Here is a 24,846-nt window from a genome sequence, read left to right as displayed (position 1 = left end):
AAGTAATGAAATTAATATAAAGGGGCGATTTGTCCACGAATGCCTTGAATGAACAATTAGTTGACTTTAGTCGGAGGCAGCCCTTATTCCACATATTTGCAGGCCATTCTGGGTTGAGCCAGCGACCCTGAGTGGAATGAGCAAGCGGAATATTCAGAATGCGCTCTCCGCTCACATGCTCAGATCGGAACAAAGACGAACCAATGTCTGCTGAACTTGCGCAGAAACAAAGACAGTTTAGACATAACCAGCTTTTTAAAATTAACTTTTTAAAACTAATATTTAGACTATTTTAACACAAATTATGAGCTTACTGCCGAATTTTTTTTTTTTATAATTCTTGACAAAATTAGAATATATTAAAAAAAAATTTTTTGGGATGGGCCTGTTGAAAAGTCGGTGGGCCAAAGGGGGGGGGGGGGGATCAGGCCTAGATCAGCCTGGGGCCCCTGACAACCTTAATCCGCCCCTGAGTACATCCACATAAATCTGATTTGAGCTGTATATGACCCCTGCATGATAGGGAACTGACACTACCGGTGGAGGGCACTCAGTAATACAGCTCAAGCTACGGCGTCTCGGTTTGGACAAAAAGTGTCGTTTCCAGTCCATCAATGACGATGGGTGACACGATTTTTGAAGAATTAGAAGATTTGATGCATTTTTCTGTCGCTGATTTGCCCGCTCGTGGATATGCAGTGATGGAGGAGATCCGACGACAAGGGAAACTGTGTGACGTGACCCTAAAAGTACTGTGCTTTTCTTTGTTGGGGTTAATTTGCTACTGAAATGCTAACCAAGTAGCACTGGGCTGTCAGCATTGGGAGAGGCTAGTGAAGTAACGTTACAGACACTGTTAGCTATAGGAAGGGCTGTAATGTTCAAGCTTGGAAGGTCGTTTGTTAATGTGTCTCAATGCAGATAGCTCTTAAAGTTGATATTTGTGTATTTTGTATCAGCTGTAAAGCGAGTTATTATTCTGGAGTTATTATTTGGTTAGCATGTGCAGCTAACATCCTCATCAGCTGCACATGAGCTGTATATTATAAACTAACGTTACTGCACGAAGGAAAAACAATATTTCTATTGTTATTTTCAGCTTATAAGGAATTTTTAAAAACATTTTGGATTGTGATTTCCCCTTTCATGGTCTGTTAAGAAGTTGTCACTTCCTCATGTTTAATGTTTAACTATATTGTCGCACTGAGTTTCATAGAAACACCTGTGACAGCCAACATATCTTGAGCTTGACTTATTTTAAACAACAGTTTGGCTCTGGCATTCAATCTAATTAATTACATAGTCAATTAATGTTAGACTGACGAATTAGAATGAACCAGAGTTGCTTTTTAAAATATTGCCTGCTGTTTGTGAATTTGTCATTTGTTCATGATAATGGTATAAGACTTATTTTTAACATTTTTAATTTCTACACAATAAAATATTTTACATCTTGATATAGCTATAAAAATAAAATTTCCATTACTTTTTCTAGGTCTAGATTATCACACTTTTAAAATTCCCTCATGCAGGTTTTCCAAGACCATGGGAACCTTGTTTCTTAAATAGAGGGTTTGGGCTTATGTTGTTCTGCTAATTTATGCTGTCTAAACCATGTGGAAGCTGCTAAATCATATGGAGAATGACTTAGTAAGCTTTAAAGGGTGCAATATTTTGACAAACTAAAGTTAATAGGTGGTAAAAATACGTACCAGCAGTATTAATTAAGATATTAGTGTAATATTTCACCTACCTGAGCGGAAATGAACAAACACGAATGCTGTCAAGATTTTTGCCCTGGAAATCCTGTTTCAGTTTGGCCAACCAAAAATGCCTTTTGTTCCTCAGACAGTTTTTTGTGTTCTTCTTGATTTGTTATAACGTTTGTCCATCTATAGTTCCAAATGTTTTTCCTGGTCCACCCAATTAGTAGGGGAGAGCGGGGTAAGTTGTCACACTTTTCACACTGTCTCACTTTTACTGAGCACCATACATCACAATGTAATAAATGTCTTACCAAATGAAAAAAGGAAGTCTCGGGCACATATGATGTATTCATCACATTTTCATATCTTATCTCATTACGGAGTTATAGACTGTTGAATGGAGAATGTGCACTTGTGACAATTTGCCCCATCGGCAGGTAAGTTGTCACACTAAATTATCTAAAAATAAGAACACAACTACTTAATTGTGATTATTGATTTTAATTGTTAAATTCAATCCAAAATTGGAAATATGAACAATTATGCCTAGAGAATTTGAAAAAAAAAAAAAAAAAATTTTTTTTAAATCTAGTACACATTTCAGTCAAAACATTAAGTGCCAAGACAACTTTACTTTGAACTTTAAACTCAGATGTTCTCTGGCTTGTACACAAATCCATGATAACTGAATGGAATCCTGCAAATAACTTGCTTAACTTAAACTGTTTAACCTCTGAACAAAACAGATGCCCTGTATCTGATTGATCAGACTCATCTTCAGAGTCACAATTCTGGTGCAAGCATCATGGGCCCATTTGTTACATTTTACCCAGGTCTCTTTTGGACGACTGTTTGAAAATGGCTCCACACAGACAAAGCAGAAGCACTCTTCATCATCTGATGATGACTCTTGTATGATTTTTCTTCTTTTAGCTGCCTTGTTCTTTGTAGGTCCAGATTTTCCCCCCTTTGCTTCCCTTTCTTTTGAAACAAGCTTTTTGCTAGATTCAGCCTTATTCTTTTCTATTTCTAGTTGCTGCTTCACTGGCGTGTCAGTAAGAATTGCTAATTTGTGTCGTTTTCTTCCTTTCCACATGTGACGACTTGCCCCAAAGTCAATGAGACAACTTGCCCCAAACTGACATGTATGCTAATGTTGGCTAAATGTCAGGGTTAGCTCAACATAGCAGCACGTCAGCTGGAGTATCAAAAGACACATTGCTGTCTCCTCTATTTTGTGCAAAGTAATAATTTTTAACATCTATACCTAACAAAGTTGTACTGAAGAAAATTTAAAGTGATTTGTTTTTACTTTTTAGGTCAAAAAATAAAACCATTGTGCTCACCTCAGATTAGAGCAGTCTTGACCACATGTGAACAGGAGGTTGACTATAGAAGAAGAAGTCACACAACGTGGCTATTTCATTTTTGAGATAAAGCCTCTAGTATTGGAGTTATGAACAGTGTGACAACTTACCCCGCTCTCCCCTACAGCCCAAAACATGACTATAATTGACCATTTTCAGCAACTGTAATCGGCAAAATATGCGAGTTTCGTTTGGTTCAGTGGCATTGTTTGTGTTCAGTGCTGCCAATTGATGATGCATTTTGAAAACACTCTATAAACACTCCATATTGTTAAAGGAATAGATTTAAATAAGAAATATAAAGTCAGGTCACATCTACATTTTTAGTTGTTTTAACTTATTTTAAAGCTTGTTTTGAACAATCTTGTGGCCTCATTAGAAGTGTGCTGAGGCCCCTAGTGGTTCCTAGCTACCTGGTTGAGGCCTACTTCAAGTCAAGTTAGGTTTATTTTTCAAAACCTCATAAATAAAGCATGCATCAGTAATTGCAGAAACAGACATATATATATATATATATATATATATATACAGAAATGTAGAAGAAAAGACATGTAGAATTTATTATTATTATTATTTTAAGATTTAAGTGTGAAAAATATAAACATGTATGTAATGTACACTATCTTTTAATTTTTGTATTGAACAGTAAGATTTTTAATGTTTTTTGAATAAGTCTTAATTTATTTTGAAATATTTTTACTATTTAAAATAACAGATTTCTATTTGAATATATTTTAAAATGTGATTTGTTCCTGTGATTTCAAAGCAACATTTTTAGCATTGTTACCCTCAGAAATGATTCTAATATTTTTACAATATTTTCTGCTCAAAAAACATTTTTTATTATTATTATGTTGAAAACAGCTGAGACTGAGTAGATTTTTTCAGGTTTCTTTGATGAATAGAAAATTCAGCAGAACAGCGTTTATCTGACATAGAAATCTTTTGTAACATTATAAATGTCCTTATCATCACTTTTGATCAATTGAAAGCATCCTTGTTAAATAAGTATTAATTTCTATAATTTCTTTCCCTGAAAAAAAAAAAAAAAATATATATATATATATATATATGACGCCAAGCTTTTAAATTGTATAATGTGTATACGTTTTTTTTTTTAAATATTAATAATAAATGTTTCTTGAAGAGCAAATCAACATATTAGAATGATTTTTGAAGGATCATGTGACACTGAAAACTGGAATAATGTCAGAAATCACAGGAATAAATTACATTTTAAAATATATTCAAATAGAAAGCAGTTATTTTAAATAGTAAAAATATTTCACAATATTACTGCTTTTGCTGTATTTTGGATCAAATAAATGCAGGCTTGGTGAGCAGAAGAGATTTCTATAAAAAAACATTAAAAATCTTACTGTCCAAAAACTTGGGCTGGTAGTGAATATATAATATACAATGAGAAATAGTGCACGTTTTTTTAAAGGATTTCTGTCCCAAAATAAAAATAGAGGTGGTTTTGCTTATGCCTTTTTTTTTTGAGTGACAAGGCAGCATTAGGAAAAGGATCAGGTAATGAAAGTTGTGCTCAGTCTGTGATCTGCTGCTGTGCTTTGTTGTTGCATCATCAGCCCTTTATGTAGGTCACAGAGAGCAATAATCCACCTTTATCTTTTTCACCTGACCAGCTGTATGCATGTCTTTGCTGACTAACAGCTGGCTTATGGGACACATACTACAAATCATACAGAGGATTATGGTATACTTTCATCATATTAGGTTTTCCCTAATGGCTCACTGGTCCATGTTTTCACATTCGCTCTTTCATTCATTCAAATTGAACTTGTTTATTCATTTTTACCTGGGAGGATGATCATAATTTGTGTTCGTTTGGGTGGAGGGTTAGTAATGTCTCAGTTTTTTCATTTGACACTTTATTATCAACATGAAACCAGGATTTTTTTTTATTTATTGTGTATGTGAGATGATGTCTAATCAAGATTTGTGCGTCTGTCTGTGTTTCTGCAGGTAGGAGAGCACAAATTCAGTGCTCACAGAATAGTCCTTGCTGCTTCTATTCCGTACTTTCATGCCATGTTCACCAATGACATGGTGGAATGCAAACAGGATGAGATCGTCATGCAGGGCATGGACCCCAGGTGAAGATCCAAACCTCAAAGAGACAATTAGGATCTCTACACATGCTCTTTTTGTTTTGTTTGTAACGTTTTGGTTAACGTTAACGTCTGTTTTACCTCTAAACAGTGCACTTGAAGCCCTTATAAACTTTGCCTACAACGGACACATAGCCATAGACCAACAAAACGTCCAGGCCCTTCTGATAGGAGCCAGCTTCCTGCAGCTTCAAAATGTCAAAGATGCCTGCTGCTCTTTTTTACAACAGAGGTAAAGTTTAAAAAAATATTTCTTCATAAGACCAATGGGTCAGTAAGCTTTTTTAGTTTTCTTCTCAAAAGAAAAAATAGTTTTATTCTGCAGGGATGCATTAAATTGATTAACTAAAGATGTTCATTTCTATATCAAAAAAGCATTAAATTTTTTTTATTCACCACAGAATCCTCTTTCCACGAAAATAATAAGCAGCACAACTCTTTTCAACATTAATAATAATAAGAACTGTTTCTTGAGCACCAAATCATCAGCATATTATTTATGAACGATCACGTGACACTGAAGACTAGAGTACTGGCTGCTGAAAATTCAGCTTAAGATATATTCAAATAAAAATCTGTTCTTTTAAGTTGTAAAAAAAAAAAAAAAAACAGGCCATTATTGATGCAGTTGAAGTCAAAAGTTTACATACCCCTTGCAGAATCTGCAAAATGTTAAATATATTACCAAAATAAAAGGAGTTCACACTAAATGCATGTTGTTTTTTATTTAGTATTGACCTGAATAAGATGTTTCACGTAAATGGGTTTACATAAAGTCCACAAGAGAAAATAATAGTTGAATTTATAAAAAGTACCCTGTTCAGATACACTTGTTTCTTAATACTTTGTTGTTACCTGAATTATCCACAGCTGTTTTTTTTTTGTTTGGTGATAGTTGTTCACGAAACAGTTGCAACTGCCTGCAAATTTCCACAAATTCTTTGGTTTTTCAGCATTTTTGTGTATTTGAATTCTTTCCAACAATGACTGTATGATTTTGAGATCCATCTTTTCACACTTCACAACCTTCTTTAATAGTTGCATATGAGTCAGTGTGAAAAGATGATATACAGTCATTGTTGGAAAGGGTTCAAATACACAAAAATGCTGAAAAACCAAACAATGTGTGGCACCTAAAGGATTTTCTGAAGCGGGCAGTTTAACTGTTCAGGACAAACAAGGGACTTTCACGAAACAAAAAAACAACAACAACAACACAGCTGTGGATCATTCAGGTTTTAAGAATCAAGTGCATGTAAACTTTTGAACGGGGTCATTTTTATAAATTCAACTTATTTTCTCTTGTGGACTATATGTAAACATCATTATGTGAAATATCTTATTCATGTCAGTACTAACTAAACAACATGCATTTTGTATGATCCCTCTTATTTTGGTCAAATATTTAACATTTTGCAGATTCTACAAGGGGTGTGTAAACTTTTGACTTCAACTGTAACTGTGACAGGCCTCTCTCAGGTTATGGAATTACATAAAAGTGATTAGTTTCACATACACACATGCTTCATTGTACCGGACTTGCTTATAATTTACAGGTTGCATCCAAAGAATTGCCTTGGTGTACGGCAGTTTGCAGAGACTATGATGTGCACCACGCTTTATGATGCAGCCAACAGCTTCGTTCACCAGCACTTTGTGGAGGTATCCATGTCTGAGGAGTTCTTGGCTCTTCGGCCAGAGGAGGTGCTTGAGCTTGTGGGCTGTGATGAGCTCAATGTCCAAGCAGAGGAGCAGGTCAGAGTTTCTGGAGACATTGTAGTGACACATTGTGGAAAGAAATGTTGCTGAATGAATGGACGTAGATCACAATTTATTTATTTATTTTTTTTGTTGAGACAATATGAAAGTAAAAACCTGATCTTCTTTGTTGTTTGTAGGTGTTTGAGGCCGTGCTTGCCTGGGTACGACATTCACGTGATGATCGAGAGTCACGGTTACCAGAGTTAATGTCTAAAACCCGACTGCCTCTATGTCGACCTCAATTCCTTGCTGACCGAGTTCAACAAGATGAGCTTGTGCGCTGCTGCCACAAATGCAGGTAAGTTTCTTAGATAAGATAAGATAACTTATGCCCCAAACACATCCAAAATATGACTGATCCAAATATATTTTTCGACACAAAATCTCTGACCCCTGAAGATTTGACTTTTACTCCTAACAGGGACCTTGTCGATGAGGCGAAAGATTACCACCTGATGCCGGAGCGAAGGCCGCACCTCCCTGCCTACAAGACCCGACAAAGATGTTGCACATCCATAGCGGGCTTAATCTATGCGGTTGGCGGCCTCAATAGTGCTGGTATCTCTTTTTCAGACTGTCCTTTTTGAAACCTCATGTGCTAGTTACTCAATGTGTCAGAGTTAACTCATTGTTTTATGCACAGGTGACTCATTAAATGTCGTGGAAGTATTTGATCCAATTGGAAACTGTTGGGAGCGATGCCAACCTATGAGCACCGCTCGCAGTCGAGTGGGTGTTGCTGTCGTGAACGGGCTGCTTTACGCCATTGGTGGTTACGACGGTCAATCGCGGCTTAGAACCGTGGAAGTTTACAACCCAGAAACTGACACCTGGAACAAAGTTGCCAGCATGAATACTCAACGCAGGTAGGAAATCCTGAAATTGTCATATTGTAAGATGTGACCCTGGACCACAAAACCAGTTTTAAGTTGCAGAGGTATATTTGTAGCAATAGCCAAAAATACATTGTATGTGTCAAAATTATCTTTTATGGCAAAAATCATTAGGATATTAAGTAAAGATCATGTTCCATAAAGACATTTTGTAAATTTCCTACTGTAAATATATCAAAAGTTAATTTTTGATTAGTAATATGCATTGCTAAGAACTTATGCATAACTTATGCAAGAACTCCCTTACGACAGATTTTGTGGTCCAGGGTCACACGTGAGGGAAAAAATATTTAGTTTGAACAGCTATTTAATTGTAATTGAGAACGAACTGAAATAGTGTTTTAGGTACATGTGATATAGCCTATATATATGATGTGTTTGGTCTTTCTTCTCTTCTTTCTGCATTAGTGCAATGGGAACCATTGTAGTTGATGGACATATATATGTGTGTGGTGGATATGATGGCAAGTCCTCTCTAAATTCAGTTGAGTGCTATTCTCCAGAGACTGACAGGTAAGTCATACATTCTTCAAGAAAAATTCTGGGGTTTTGAAGAAAACATTCCAGGATTTTTCTCCATATAGTGGACTTCAATGGGGATCAGCAGGTTAAAGGTCCAAATTGCAGTTTCAGTGCAGCTTCAAAGGGCTCTACATGATCCCAGCCAAAGAATATGGGCTTTATCTAGTGAAACAATCATCATTTTCTTTGACAAACCATAAATTCTCATCTTGAACTAGCTCTGTGATGTGCATCTGCGACTTCATGCTTTGCGTAATTACATTGGAATAGTCACGCATGATTAGTTCTTTGTCTGTGTACTTCGGTTGAAAAAGTCAGGGTAGGGCAAAAAACGTAATCTCATTTTCTCCTACAACTTCAAAATCATCCGACATCGTTGTTTTACCTTTTTTTGTAAAGGGTGTTTGACTTTCTTTGCACGTTTGCTTTGTAAACACTGGGTTTCGCCTACGCATGACCTTTCCAACTTGATTACGTACTGTGTGAAGTCAAGCTAGTCCAAGACAAGCATTTGTGGTTAAAATTTATATACATTTTTATTTTTTTGGAAAATGACCGATCGTTTCTCTAGATTAGCCCCTTATTTCTTGGCTGAGATTGTGTAGAATCCTTTGAAGCTGCATTAAAGGAGAACTCCGGTGTGATTTTGACCTAAAGTGTATTGAATTATGATACCGAGTGTGAACGTACCTTGCATATCTCATCTCGGTTTGTGTCCTGCAGTCCGAAATCTGGTGTCAGTTAGCCGATGCTCACAACAGGTTGTCAATGAGAGTGAATCGGGCATCGGAGAAGCCATGTAAATAAATCACTGTTTTACGCCATTTACGAGGCACAAAGTAGCTCCACACTTCATTGGTAGACTTCCAAGGGCCCTGACATTTAAAACGAGACATTGAGAACTCAGAAAAAGCACCGGTAGTTTATTTACAAGTAGATTTATACAGACATTTTCCATCAGGAACAGACCGGTCGCCGCCATCTTGAATTTAGTCACGATAAGTCGAGTGTCGAGCACGAAGGAAACTACAACCTGATACGTTGATAACCTGATAAATTCCTTGGTACTCGACACTCGACTTATCGTGACTAAGTTCAAGATGGCGGCGACCGGATTTTCTCTTCCAGGTACTGTCTGTATAAATCTTCTTGTAAATAAACTACCGGTGCTTTTTCTGAGTTCTCAATGTCTCGTTTTAAATGTCAGGGCCCTTGGAAGTCTACCAATGAAGTGTGGAGCTACTTTGTGCCTCGTAAATGGCGTAAAACAGTGATTTATTTACATGGCTACTTCGATGCCCTATTGACTCTCATTGACAACCTGTTGTGAGCATCGGCTAACTGACCCCAGATTTCGGACTGCAGGACACAAACCGAGATGAGATATGCAAGGTACGTTCACACTCGGTATCATGATTCAATACACTTTAGGTCAAAATCACACCGGAGTTCTCCTTTAAAACTGCAATTTAGACCTGTAACCCGTTGATCCCCATTGAAGTTCAGTATATGGAGAAAAATACATATTAGATGCCATATTTATTTTCATTGTTCAATTCATTATTATATTAATGTTTCAAGTTTTAAATAAAGACATGTTTGATAGAAAAGTGGTTTTGGTATCGACAACCCTATTTTCCTCTGTTTGTTGTCTGAGCAATCATTTTAGCTTTCTTTGGAATCGGAATGTATCTGATTTCATGTGTTTGTGTGTTTGTTACCAGATGGACGATAGTTACAGAAATGAGCGCAAGCCGCAGTGCTGCTGGTGTTACTGTATTTGAGGGCAGAATATATGTTTCGGGTGGTCATGATGGTCTACAGATCTTCAACACGGTTAGTATGTCATCATTCAATTTACAGGATACAATTTCCACAGTTTTTGCCAGTCTTTTCAGCATACAAGGATGCAAGAAAATGCTACAATATAACATTGTATTTGCCCTCCAAAAGTTTGGAAACGCCCTAGAAAAGAATTTTTCTTTGTAAAAGGCAAAAAGTTGATATATATATTAAGCTTTCTAATATTTAAATATTACTGTGGGTTTCAGCAAATAATAGAAGATTCTTAATAAACATCTAAGATTTTAATATTTAAAAAATTTTGAATGTGTTTTTGTTTGTGGGACAGAATTTGCACCAATTCTGTAGAATGGCCCATATATATCAGCCTTGTTGTTTTATGTTTCTTCCACTAGGTGGAGTACTACAACCATCATACAGCATTATGGCACCCTGTCGCTCCCATGATAAACAAGCGCTGTCGGCACGGCGCTGCAGCCTTGGGTAGCAGTCTGTATGTGGCAGGAGGCTATGACGGCTCTGCGTTTCTCAGTGGAGCAGAGGTATACAGCTCTGTAGCAGATCAGTGGAGCCATCTAGTGGCCATGAACACTCGACGCAGTCGCATTTCTCTGGTGGCCAATTGTGGTCGACTCTATGCAGTGGGAGGTTATGATGGACAGTCCAATCTCAGCTCTATGGAAATGTATGATTCAGAAACTAACCGTTGGTCGTTTATGGCACCGATGGTTTGCCACGAAGGCGGGGTAGGAGTGGGCTGTATACCCTTACAGCCCGCTTAACATCAGTCACCCTCAGTCCATAAGAACATTTTAATAATTAAAAAAAACAGGTGTTTGTATCAGAGGTACTATTCAGGCTTTTTTTGAGGAAAAACCTGAAGCCGATATGCCAGTACACCTTTAATGGTGACATAATCCTGTTTTGTTTTTGTCACAACCAAATGTAAACACAAAGCAAAGAGATTTACAGGAAATGAGTCACATTTCTGCTAAAAAGCCACCTTTGCACTCCGATAGTGTGTATTGTGGGCCCATTAAAGCATCACTTGTTGGGGAATATTATATAAAGATAAATTTGTAATTTTATTCCTCTAAACTGGAAGCCAATTATGGAAGCCTGTTTCTGCCACTATAAAAAATAAAAAAGATAAAAGCAACTTTTTATCTCACAATTCTGACTTTTTTTCTTGCAATTGCAAGTTTACATCTCACAATTCTGACTTTTTTCTCAGAACTGTGAGATAAATGCACAATTATGAGTTCTAAAGTCAGAATTGTGGGATATAAACTCACAATTGTGAGAAATAGTCAGAATTGCCAGATATAAACTCACAATTCGGACTTTTCTTTCAATTGCGACTTTGTAATTTGCTATTCTGACTTAATATCAAGCAATTCTGACTTTAAAACTTGCAATTGAGACTTTATTTCTCAGAATTGTGAGTTTATATCTTAGAATTCTGACTTTAGAACTCACAATTGCTACTATTTCTCAGAACTGCGAGTTTATATCTTGGAATTCTGACTTTGGAACTCGCAATTGCGATTTTATTTCTCAGAATTGTGAGTTTATATTTCTGAATTCTGACTTTAGAACTCGCAATTACGACTATTTCTCAGAATTGTGAGTTTATATTTCTGAATTCTGACTTTAGAACTCGCAATTACGACTATTTCTCAGAATTGTGAGTTTATATCTCGGAATTCTGACTTTAGAACTCGCAATTGTGACTTTCTCAGAACTGCGAGTTTATATCTTGGAATTCTGACTTTAGAACTCACAATTACGACTATCTCTCAGAACTGCGAGTTTATATCTCTGAATTCTGACTTTCGAACTCACAATTACGACTATCTCTCAGAACTGCGAGTTTATATCTCTGAATTCTGACTTTCGAACTCACAATTACGACTATTTCTCAGAACTGCGAGTTTATATCTCTGAATTCTGACTTTAGAACTCGCAATTGCGACTATTTCTCAGAACTGTGCGTTTATCTCGGAATTCTGACTTTAGAACTCGCAATTGCGACTATTTCTCAGAACTGTGCGTTTATCTCGGAATTCTGACTTTAGAACTCGCAATTTTTACTTTATTTCTCAGAACTGCGAGTTTATATCTTGGAATTCTGACTTTAGAACTCGCAATTGCGATTTTATTTCTCAGAATTGTGAGTTTATATCTCTGAATTCTGACTTTAGATCTCACAATTACGACTATTTCTCAGAACTGTGAGTTTATCTCTGAATTTTGACTTAAGAACTCGCAATTGCGACTATTACTCAGAACTGCAAGTTTATGTCTTGGAATTCTGACTTTAGAACTCGCAATTGCGACTATTTCTCAGAACTGCGAGTTTATATCTTGGAATTCTGACTTTAGAACTCGCAATTGTGACTTTCTCAGAACTGCGAGTTTATATCTCTGAATTCTGACTTTCGAACTCACAATTACGACTATCTCTCAGAACTGCGAGTTTATATCTCTGAATTCTGACTTTCGAACTCACAATTACGACTATTTCTCAGAACTGCGAGTTTATATCTCTGAATTCTGACTTTAGAACTCGCAATTGCGACTATTTCTCAGAACTGTGCGTTTATCTCGGAATTCTGACTTTAGAACTCGCAATTTTGACTTTATTTCTCAGAACTGCGAGTTTATATCTTGGAATTCTGACTTTAGAACTCGCAATTGCGATTTTATTTCTCAGAATTGTGAGTTTATATCTCTGAATTCTGACTTTAGATCTCACAATTACGACTATTTCTCAGAACTGTGAGTTTATCTCTGAATTTTGACTTAAGAACTCGCAATTGCGACTATTACTCAGAACTGCAAGTTTATGTCTTGGAATTCTGACTTTAGAACTCGCAATTGCGACTATTTCTCAGAACTGCGAGTTTATATCTTGGAATTCTGACTTTAGAACTCGCAATTGCGATTTTATTTCTCAGAATTGTGAGTTTATATTTCTGAATTATGACTTTAGAACTCACAATTATGACTATTTCTCAGAACTGCGAGTTTATGTCTTGGAATTCTGACTTTAGAACTCGCAATTGTGACTATTTCTCAGAACTGCGAGTTTATATCTTGGAATTCTGACTTTAGAACTCGCAATTGCGATTTTATTTCTCAGAATTGTGAGTTTATATTTCTGAATTCTGACTTTAGAACTCACAATTACGACTATTTCTCAGAACTGCTAGTTTATGTCTTGGAATTCTGACTTTAGAACTCGCAATTGTGACTATTTCTCAGAACTGCGAGTTTATATCTTGGAATTCTGACTTTAGAACTCGAAATTGCGACTATTTCTCAGAACTGCGAGTTTATATCTCGGAATTGTGACTTTAGAACTCGAAATTGCGACTATTTCTCAGAACTGCGAGTTTATATCTCGGAATTGTGACTTTAGAATTCGCAGTTGCGACTTTATTTCTCACAACTGCAAGTTTATATCTTGGAATTCTGACTTTAGAACTCGCAATTGCAACTTTATTTCTCAAGTCAGAATTGCAAGTTTGTATAACGCAATTCGGACAAAAACGTCAGAATTGTGAGAAGTTGCAATAACCTTTTTTTTTTTTTTTTAATTCAGTGGCGGAAACGGGCTTCCATAGCCAATAAACAGGTGAAAGTTAACCACTGTTAACCCATGCCATAATTGGGAGAGTATAATCAAGAAGGTATGATTAATAAGGATAAACTTGTTTTTAATGATATTTTATCAAGAATTTTTCTTACTTACTAGTACTAATCATATTTTATTTGGGATATTGATGGAAATGTAATGTGAGCAACTGACCTCTTATGTGTCTGTGCAAAACATCTGCTAGATGTGCCATGATTTTACACTTTAGATGGGACTGTTTCTTGATTTCACCACTTCATTGACTTGAATGCTCTTAAATTTGAAAGAACACGTCTTTTTTTTGGTCAATCTAGGGAATGACCTATCACCAGCTCTGTATCCTGGATGAATGGGTTGCGGTGTAACCATCCAATCCCAGTCTTGCTTTTACTTTTTACTTTTTGAGAACCAGCACACATACCAGGGAGAGTGAAATCGATGTCAGATATGTGCTTTCAGGATTATTCACTATAGTGGCTTTACATTCTCTTATTGAAGTATGAGTGTTGGAGACTTAAATGGAACATTCCCTCATGTTTTGTGGGGGGAAAAAAAATTATGTTTTGTGTCTGTAAAGACGTATAGATTTTCAACTCAATGCTTTTAATTTCAAATAACACATCTGAAATTAGGATTACTGACTGTGAATTTTTAATACGGTTTCTATTTTCCTTCTCATATTACCAATACTGCATTTCTCTGCTGATTTTATTTTCTGATTTATTTTGTATTAACTTCCAATTGTGATGCAGTATTTCTACGTTTAATTTATTATTAGCTGTAACTTTTCCTCTTTTTATAGCATTGCACATGGTAGTTTGTCACATAAATAAGAATCAAGTTTACATAAATCTAATATATATATATGGATCACATCTCTGTATGTGTTTGAATATATTCCTCGGCTACCTCCGTTTGAGATGGGAGAGCTCAACAGGGATGAATATCGACGAATATCTGCCCTGTTACCTTTTAAAACATTTCCATTTAACCCGAATGAACGGCATTAACTGAGATCTTTTGTGGGACTAAAATATTCTTTTTCACATAATTCCTAAATGTCTTAAATAAACATTGATTTTATGGACACAATGCCGCCCTGTGCCGTAATTTTCCCGGTGACGCACAACAGCTTTGGGTCCCACCCTTTGAGTGGTGTTTTAATTGAACAGGCGTTTGTCTGTTCACTGTCAGTTTGAGATTGAAGATGACTGGGAACATGAAAAGAGCTCTGCTGGTATTGCTTCTCATCTCTGTGCTGAACTTCTCAGCTGCTTTTCCTATGGAGCCACTTCAGAAGGTATAACAATCTTATTTTTTTCCCTCAAAAAACTAATTCTGGTGTTGAAAAGACTAACTGTAACTGATGTAATGCATTTGTTTTTCATCTTACAGACACCTCTACTAATCAAACCATCAGATCCACAGCCATCAGAAAGTGTAACACTAGAAAACCTACAGGTGAGAAGAATATTTATGATGTGACACAATCAGACATATTTGTTTATATGTGACCGTGGACCACAAAACCAGTCATAAGGGTACATTTTTTGAAATTGAGATTTATACATCATTTAAAAGTGAATAAACGAGCTTTCCATTGATGTATGGTTTGTTAGGATAGGACAATATTTGACAAACTGGAATCTGAGGAAATATTGAGAAAATCACCTTTAAAGTTGTCCAAATGAAGTTCTTAGCAATGCATATTACTAGTCAAAAGTTAAGTTTTGATATTTATGGTTGGAAATTTACTAAATATCTTCATGAAACATGATCTTTACTTAATATCCTAATGATTTTTGGCATAAAAGAAAAATCAATAATTTTGACCCATACAATGTATTGTTGGCTATTGCTAGAAGTATACCTGTGCTACTTATGACTGGTTTTGTGATCAAGGGTCACATAGTTATGCTGATGTTTGTAGGACGTGAGAGTCAGCAGTCTTGGATTCCGTCTGAAAAGAGCCAACTCTGCTAACACAAAGAAACCGGCCCGTTACTGTGCTGGATGCTTCTCTGTCATTGGAGACCCAACGAGACCAGAGTAATGAAATCTGCTATATCTGCTGAATGAACAACCCTAAATATGAATGGAAAGAATCTTTTTTTATCTGTTTGTCCAACTATATTTTAGTATACTATTTTAGACTGTCTTTTCTTAAATTTGTTTGACTTTGCACTTTTTTTAATGAAATATTCAATAAATTAGGTCCTAAATGTAGGACCGTTTTTCTTTTCTATCTATTTGTACTCGAAATGTCAGTCACCTATTGACTTTTGTTCTAGCTTTGTGCTTTTTTTCTCATCCATGCAGTAAACTTGCTATTTGAGGATTTCCTAAACAAAGAAATGATAGTTCAGAACGATAACATGGATTTGAAGTAACGTCTAAGTGGCTGTTTCACAGACGTGTCATTATAACCGCAAGGTGTTATTATTGTGTTAAGAAGCTTCAGTTTTGACCGTAGTCAATTATTCTTATTTCCCACTCTATCATTTATGGCTTTGCTACTCGTGGGAGTAAAATAGGATATAGGCATATGGAATCATAGAGGCTACTGTCAGAGACACAACTGCAGAGTCTTTGTATATAAAATCTTCAGCTACAGTTGTGGCCAAAATTATTAGAACACTAGTATTTTCAGCAGCTAAAATGGTTTTAAGTCTTACTATCTTACTGGATTATTACAATTAATGGCAAAATGAATGTCTGGAAATGTAAACTGATATTTCCTACTGACACACTACAGCAAAAGATTGAAATTACTGACTTAAAACCATTTTAGCTGCTGAAAATACTAGTGTTCTAATAATTTTGGCCACCACTGTAAATGCTCAATAAAAATGAATTAAGTTCATGAGTGCATTTTCAGTTTATGCCTTATATTTTTATTTATTTCTAACCTGCACAGTAATCATGTAGTCTATAGATGGTGTAAATTACAAGTGAGGAGAAACAAAAGAAAATCAAGCTTTTTGCAAGGATTATTAAAAAATATATCATTCCTGCTTGCTTTCTTCTGGAGCACCAGGAGCATTAGAACCTGATAGAAGACATCAAAACACATTTTTAATTTTGAAAATGCTGTGATCCTCTCTTCATATTTCCTACAAAACATTGTCAATAATGTTAAAGGATTAGTTCACTTCCAAAATAAAAAAATCCTGAAAATTTACTCACCCCCATGTCATTTTCAAAATAAAAAATAAAAATGTATATACTTTATAACCACAAACGCTTGTCTTGCACTAGCTCTGCATACTTGGGTTTAGAAAGTTAGGGTAGGGCAAAAAACTCCACTTCATAATCATCCAACATCATTTTTTCACTTTTTTTGTAAAGTGTGTTTGTTTTTCTTTGCATGTTCGCTTTGTTAACACTGGATCGGTACTTCCGCCTACGTAATGCGTGACCTTTCAAACATGACTGCATAATGCGTGAGGTTGGGCTGGTGCAAGACAAGCATTTCTGGTTATAAAGTATATAAATTGTTATTTTTTAAGAAAATGACATTGCTTCGCTAGATAAGACCTTTATTTCTTGGCTTGGATTGTGTAGAGGCCTTTGAAGCTGCATTGAAAATACAATTTGGACCTTCAACCCATTGGGTTCCACTGAAGAGAAAAAATCCTGGAATGTTTTCCTCAAAAACCTTAATTTCTTTTCGACTAAAGAAAGAAAGACATGAACATCTTGGATGACATGGGAGTAAATTACCAGGATTTTTTTATTCTGGAAATAAACTAATCTCTCAAGGATATTATTCACAATACAATCAGATAATTTGAAAACTATATTCTGTAGATGGAAACAGTACCTTCAGACTGTTGACTGCTTTGTGGTGCAGATGTGGAAGGTGTGGGATCAGTTCGTCCCTCAGGAATTGAAGAACCACCGGGGAACCTGCAGTACAGAAAAACATTGTGGTTACCTGAGAGATCAGCCTGGGATGACAGAAACTGAAACTAGGTAGAGTTTCTAAAAATGTATTAGTTTTGAGGAACGAAGAGTTAGACTGAGTCATGACTTTAGTTGTCTTGACCTCCTGTAATAAGCAAACTGAAAATAAGCCTTACATTGAAGAGTGGAATCTGCTCTCCTCTCCGTCCAGGATTCCATGATATGCTCCGATCTCCATCTCCAGCTTCCGTTTGTTGTTGAGTAAGGTGTCATAATCACGGTGCTGCTTTTCGATGTCGCCGCGGACATCGTTAAGCTCAGACTCCAGCTTTCCGATAACAGATCCCAGATTTTGGAGCTCAATGTCATGCCAGTGCTTGGCGTCATTGAGTGCGTTCTCCAGGCCTCGTTTCTGCAGGGATCATGCATAGTTCAGTCTAGTGAATTGAATACTGTTGTGCTTTATAATCTTTGCTTTGAGAAGGTTGTCCTACCAGAGCTCTAATAGACTCAGTTTCGGCCTGCAGACTCTGAATTTTACAACCAGCTTCATTGCACTCTGTCTTCAAACTCTCAAGCTCCTTTTCCTCTCGACTCAGGTTACTGCTCACACCGTCAACTTGCTGCACATTCACAAATAGAGGATTGTCATATTATGCTTGATTTTCAGCAGCCATTACTCCAGTCTTCAGTGTTACATAATTCTTCAGAAATAATTCTAATATGCGGATTTGTTGCTCAAGAAAATATGAGAAGAAAGAAACTACAGAATTAAAACTCAATTATGAAGTTTAGTGGTCATTGCGCAAAAATATTTGGCCACAGAATGACAATTCAGAATCAAGTTTTGCAGAGAACTTCCTAATAAATAACTCTACGAGTTCATATTTTATAGTTTACCTTGCACTCAAGGTAGGCATCAGCCTCAGCACGGTTCTTCTCAATGACCTTCTCCCAGTGGGAGCGGATGAAAGCTAGAATCTGGTCCAGGCTGGTCTCAGTGGGAGCATCTGGCTCATCAACCTCACGGCCGGATATCTGCTTATAGAGCACTTTTACATCCTGAAGAAGAGCAAGAGAAGATACTAATTTACCACTGAAACCTCCCACACAAAAAGGGTGTTCTATTGTTGAGCTGGTCTTATCTCACCTCCATGTGATTTTGCTCCAGATTCATCAGCTCATTCTTCATACTCTCTATCTCATTCTCCAGGTCCATCCTGGTCAGGTTTGTATCATCAATGACTTTGTACAGAGAGTTAATCTCCTCCTCCACAGCTTTACGGAACGGCTGCTCATTCTCATACCTACAAAATCATGCATAGAAATACACTTTAGAGTAGGGCTGGGCGATAATTCGATAACGATAATTATCACGATATATATATATATATATATATATTTTTTCGATAAAACGATAATGACAGTTCATCGATAAGCGCACTATGCGTAATGCTGCGCAGGCATTTTGCAGCCTGCACTTCCGGATGCCGCACGCAGTATTTAGTTTACAGCCACAGGGCTCTACAGTGCGACCATTTCGCTCGCATTTGCGACTACAAATTAGTACGTGCGACTCTTTGCAACGTTGAGTAATGTATCACAGACATATCTGACGAATCCATTCATAAATAAAGTGTAGAGAGAGTGTAAATAAGAGACTGATTGCAGTGGAGAGAGCGTCATTGTTTATAATAAAGCTTTGTGATATCGCGAATTAAGATGAGTGACAGCTTTTAATAATTTTTAAGGGAGGTTTTAAATGAGATATTGATCTAATACAGCAGTTAATTAAACAAGAAGTTATTATTAAGTGACTTACAATGACTAACTACAACACTATTCCTGATTTTGCTCTATTTCGTCATCAAAAGTAATCTGAAACAAGTCACAACTGCGCGCATCTCCTTTCAAACACAGCGGTGTTTCGTTCATGAATGAAACGTAAGTTTTTTAAACGAATCTAGTGAAATTATTCAATTTCCCATTCATAAAGAGAGTCACTTGCTTTATTCCCGAATGAACCATCCGTTCGAACGAATCAAATGAATTAAATCAGTGTCTTGCCGCCATCTGCTGGCAGATCTGTTCAGTTATTTATATCTGTAATATTTCTGGATTCAAAATTTTATATTTAAAACATTAATCTCAACATGAATTTATGATTTTGATTGCACTCATGTCACCTCTGAGCCTCATTAAACATATGAAAAGGTAAAAACAAAGGTAAAAAACTAAATTCCCCTGTAAATCACTTTGAGGAGTCAAATATCACCTCGTAATAGGAAGGCTAATTTTTTATCAGAGTTTTAATTATTGTTTAGAATGTGCTCCTAAAATTGCTCCTAGCAAGAAAAGTAAGCGTAGAGCCCTGAGCCATTATTTTTTTTAATTTATATTGTCAGACATTTTACAAAACGTGTTAAATCAGCTGCACAAAGGGATTGGCATGCTGAAAAGATTTGTCTATTCTTATTTTTGTCGAATGATAAATATACTTAAAAATCACTTCAACTCTGCATTTACAGTCAGAGCCATGTTACAAGTGTTGTATCATATTACAGTTCTTATTTTTTTATAAAAACGTTTTATATATTCTATTAATATTAATAATATTGTATTCTATTGATGTTGATTTTACTAGTAATATTCTAATCTGTATTCTACCTCAATTGATCATTGTTTGTAAAGTATTTGTCATGTTCTGACAATAAACCATAAATAATAACGGTCTGGTTTTTCTTTCACTCAGGAGTAAAAATCTGCCTTTAAAATTGATAGATATAAAGATTTGACATTTATCGTGATAATTATCGATATCGTGATAATTTTTTTGCCATATCGCCCAGCCCTACTTCAGAGTGTTTTCACAATGCGTCATCAATCGGCCATATTAGCAGCACTGAACGTAAACAATTGCAATGAGCCAATCGAAACTTGTATATTTTGCTGATTATTGCTGCTGAAAATGATCAATTAATGTCATGTTTTGGGCTGTACTAATCAGTCGGACCAGGAAAAACATTTGGAGCACTATAGACTGACAAAAGTTATAAATCATGGAGAAGAGTGCAAAAAACTGTGTGAGGAACAATGGTGTTTGTAGTTGGCCAAACTGAACCAGAATTTCAGGGTATGAATCCTGACAACATTCATGCTTGTTCTTATAATTTCTGGTCAAGTAGGTGAAATATTAGGCTTATATTGTAATTAATACTGCTCATATGTATCTTTACCACCTATTAACCTTAGTTTGTTAAAATATTGAGCCCTTTAGTCCTTGTAGCATAAATTAGAACAACGTATTCAGTAGTAGATTAACCGTGCAATCCATGCTATTGTTTACTTAACCAAATTGTGATGCAAGTGCAAACCCTCTATAAGGCAATCTAATGATGCAGAAAAAAGCTAGCGGTAAGATTAAAATCTGTTGCTCTATTTAAATCACACTCACACCTGTCTTTAAAGTCCTCAGCTTTGGCTTGAACATTCTCAGTCTGGAGCATAAGTCGAGCGTTGTCCAGGATGGCCTCACTGACCTGACAGAAAGCAGAAATACTAATGTTAGCTTGTATACCTGTGAGTTTAAGTGTCTGTTTACTTCACAACTAGGAGGTTCATTCTTTATACAAGACACATTCACCAGGAGCAAAAAATAGTACTATAAAAGTACTATTATTGTTGGAAACATTACATTTAAATATAAAGTTTGTCTCTCTCGCCTCTCCTGAGCCCATTGTTAACAGACGATTTGATTGACTGGTAATGTCGGCTGTGATGATTGGTTCATGCGATAAATCCCGCCTCTTCTTGTGTTCGTGCGCGTTCGCGAATCACTCTCGACTGAACAATATAATGGCGTTAATGGGAAGGTTAATTTAAAAAGTTACATCAAAATACGACTTAAAATGTTATGAAAACATGATAGGTGGGAGTTTTTAGTGACTTTTGAAGTAAAATTTAAAGTAAATCTTTGTGTATGTGACCATTTACCAAGCTTTGATAACTGATGACTTGAACAATATAAATATATTGTCTAAATTGTTACTGTCTGTGGAATAAATGTAAAATGCTTAAAAACACTAACTTGATGAGATTCATACATGGCTTTAATAAATAGAATATTGATTACATTGTTGATATAAAAATATAAAACAGAATTGTGTTTTTTTTTTCTGACAGGATTTAGCAAAGAAAATGTTACTAGGACATGAATTTACATTAGATTAAAAAAAAAGAAGAGAACGACGAAAAGGAAAATAAAAAAACATTGAGGCCTCCTCATTTCAAAACACCACTATAATTTAATTTATTAAATTTCAGTTTAAGGGGCGAGAAAAGGAAACTAAATTGAAGATATATTTGCGGCCCTGGACCACTGTCATAAGGGTAATTTTTGTTTTAATTAAGATTATTATATCATCTGGAATCTGAATAAATAAGCTTTCCATTGATGTATGGTTTGTTAGGAAAGGATATTTGGCTAAGATACTAGATATCTATTTGAAAATCAGGAAGTGAGGGTGCCAATCGCCTTTAAAGTTGTCTAAAGAAAGTTCTTAGCAATGGATATTACTAATCAAAAATTAAGTTTTGATATATTTATGGTAGGAAATATCTTAATGGAACATGATCTTTCCCTAATATCCTAAGGATTTTTGGCATAAAAAATCAATAATTTATGTTTATGTTTAAAACTAAAATTGTCAGTGGGATAGGAAAAGTGAGCTTAATTTAGGATACTTTTCTTTAAAAAAAAAAGATTTATCTTAGACCTTTTATATTAAAAAAATAAATTCATTCATTTTAAAGAAAAAAGTTCAAAAACGCTGTTTAAGTAATTATTTTTGATGTGTGACCCTCTATGCTTGATGTACTAATCTGACCATCCTACCTGCATATAAACATCCTCCCAATCTTGTTTCAGGCCAGTCCATGTCCCAGCACTGATGGCTTTACGATCCAAGCAGTGTCTGATCTGTTCCTCCAGCTGTTGGTTGAGTTGCTCCAGAGCTTGAACTTTATCACGGTACTCGAGCAGGCATGTGTTGAGGCTGTCAAAGCCAAACTGATGGCCTCGATCTCCAGGCTGGGTCACTACAGGAACGCTGGTGCTTCTAAGGCCCTGCAGAAACATGCTGCTGAAGCCCAGAGCTCTACGGGACACGCGTGTGCCCAGGCTGCTGGTACCTCCGGTGGGTGTCATGCCTACAAACACTCCCCGAGGCACAGAGGACCCTGCTCCACTCATGCGGCCCACACCACCGGGCCGCTCGGAAGCAGCCTGGCCCAGGAACGAGGATCGGCGTCGTGGCAGAGGCATTCCTGTCCTGATGCTTTTTTAAGTGACAGGCCACTATCAGTCCATAGACATGACCACAATGCAAGGGTAATTATCCACTGACCTCTCCTCAGTTAAAGAGCAACAGCTAAGAGCGCATGCCTCTTTATGGTGGCCTGGCCTTCTGGAAAGCAGGCTCTTTGTTTTTAGTACTATTGTGACACTGCTCTTTGTTCATCACCGCTAGGCAGTTTTCGGCTGCCTCAGCACAGTGGTCTTCTCAGGAAAGCTCTATGGACCAATCTAGGTCCATGGGAGTATGTTTGACAATGGAGGAAACTAAACTATTATCACAAAGGCCAAAAATACAGAATGTAATGTCGCCTCTTCTAAACAAAGAGTGAAAAACCTAAACAAATACAGAAACAGTTAAAGAGTTAATTGCTTCACAAGATGATTTTGCATTTAATCAGTAATCTTCACCGCATCTTCCTGTTTGCAGATGGCAGATATTTTCAACTGTCCTCAAAACAGAGAAGTCAGACCTTTTTTCCCATGAGAAAGTGAGGTTTTATTGATATGTATCTTTTTTTAATCACAGGTACAAAAAAATGTGCATTTATATGGTCAGTGAGGCTATAAACAGTGTGTGGTTGACAGTTTGCCTACCCACAGCAACCTACCCTGAGAAAAAAACCATAGCAACATTTTGCTGCTCAAGCACTTTGTTCATTGCCAGTTGAGGAACTTCTTTCTTCTTTAAAATTCAACCCCCTCTGTCTTTTTTCTGTTTATAATTCGCTAAGTGTAAAGATAAAAAAAAAAAAAAAAAGATTCTGGCTGTGGCATGGCGTGTAGAGCATATCCTCATCTGAATAGATGCATGTTTGTCTCATTAAATATTCAACAGTTCGTTCAAGTCCTCGAAGCTAACTGTCAAAGAGGCGTTGGAACTGTGCAAATTAGACTGAATTTGAAATAGCGTACTATCACGCTTACTATGTTTCTATGTTACTATGTTTCTAACATAAATTTGCATAAGAGAAATAATAGAGTGACTAGTAGCATTCAGCCATTGGGTCCAGCAGCGCTGGGACTTTTCACTGTTTTGTACCACAGACTGTCCCATCTGTGCATTAGTGGTGGGGATTTTTTAATAACTCTTTCTGTTACATCATTACGCCAGTAGGTGGTGACTAGTGACTGTTTTATTAATTAGTCATTCATTCAACTGATTCGTTCAAATCACTGATTCTTTCAAGAACCAGCCCTGCGCCCCAATCAGGGTTGCCAGGTTTTCACAACACAACCCGCTCAATTGCTACTCAAAACTAGCCCAAAACTAGCGTTTCGGAGGGGATCCCCTGGTAAAAATTGCATTTTGAGGGGTAAAATACATGTGTTTTGATAGGGTTCCTCTGGTACAATTCGCATTCCAGCAGCTAAACATCTTGTTATTTCGGTCGCTTAACATTAATGTGTGTTGACAATTTGTGTACACAACCACCCTACAATGATAAAAATCCACCCATTACGGCTCGTCATCCCACGGCAGAGAGGGGCGGGGTAAGCAGAGCTCATTAGCATTTAAAGGAACATGCAACAGAATAGCTTGCTCTAAAAAGGGCTGATTTTGAGACGGTAAAAGAGTAGTTTTAACCAAACTATGTTATAGACTTCTCATTAAGACCCTAAAGAATCATATCAACTTGTGGAAAATAGGCATCCGATTCTCCTTTAAAGAACGTGACACACATGTCTCCCGGAAATCCTGTATAATTCAACCAATCTGGTGATGACTTCAATTTTGTGTACGATATGCATCAGACGTT

At 36.4% G+C, this 24,846-nt stretch overlaps 2 protein-coding genes across 2 annotated transcripts; one reads left to right on the top strand and one right to left on the bottom strand.

Moving 5' to 3' along the window:
• The first annotated feature begins 594 nt into the window (after nucleotides 1-594).
• klhl18 (kelch-like family member 18) lies at nucleotides 595-14,082 on the top strand. The gene is made up of 10 exons (XM_073848747.1): nucleotides 595-749; nucleotides 5,063-5,193; nucleotides 5,300-5,440; nucleotides 6,765-6,963; nucleotides 7,107-7,267; nucleotides 7,391-7,527; nucleotides 7,613-7,835; nucleotides 8,271-8,375; nucleotides 10,109-10,220; nucleotides 10,583-14,082. Exons 1-10 carry the CDS (start codon nucleotides 615-617, stop codon nucleotides 10,967-10,969), a joined length of 1,731 nt encoding a protein of 576 aa, XP_073704848.1. The 5' UTR covers nucleotides 595-614; the 3' UTR covers nucleotides 10,970-14,082.
• Nucleotides 14,083-16,698: 2,616 nt separating this feature from the next.
• Nucleotides 16,699-23,160, bottom strand: bfsp2 (beaded filament structural protein 2, phakinin). Its single transcript, XM_073849675.1, has 8 exons — nucleotides 22,628-23,160; nucleotides 21,190-21,272; nucleotides 18,884-19,040; nucleotides 18,634-18,795; nucleotides 18,228-18,356; nucleotides 17,910-18,145; nucleotides 17,651-17,736; nucleotides 16,699-16,876 (listed from the first exon to the last, which is right to left on the bottom strand). Exons 1-8 carry the CDS (start codon nucleotides 23,054-23,056, stop codon nucleotides 16,833-16,835), a joined length of 1,326 nt encoding a protein of 441 aa, XP_073705776.1. The 5' UTR covers nucleotides 23,057-23,160; the 3' UTR covers nucleotides 16,699-16,832.
• Nucleotides 23,161-24,846: the final 1,686 nt, after the last annotated feature.

Source organism: Garra rufa, chromosome 10 (genome assembly GCF_049309525.1).
Source record: "Garra rufa chromosome 10, GarRuf1.0, whole genome shotgun sequence".
Taxonomy (NCBI): domain Eukaryota; kingdom Metazoa; phylum Chordata; class Actinopteri; order Cypriniformes; family Cyprinidae; genus Garra; species Garra rufa.
The sequence above is the reverse complement of the archived record's forward strand: the minus strand, read 5'-3'. Positions and strand labels throughout refer to the sequence as shown.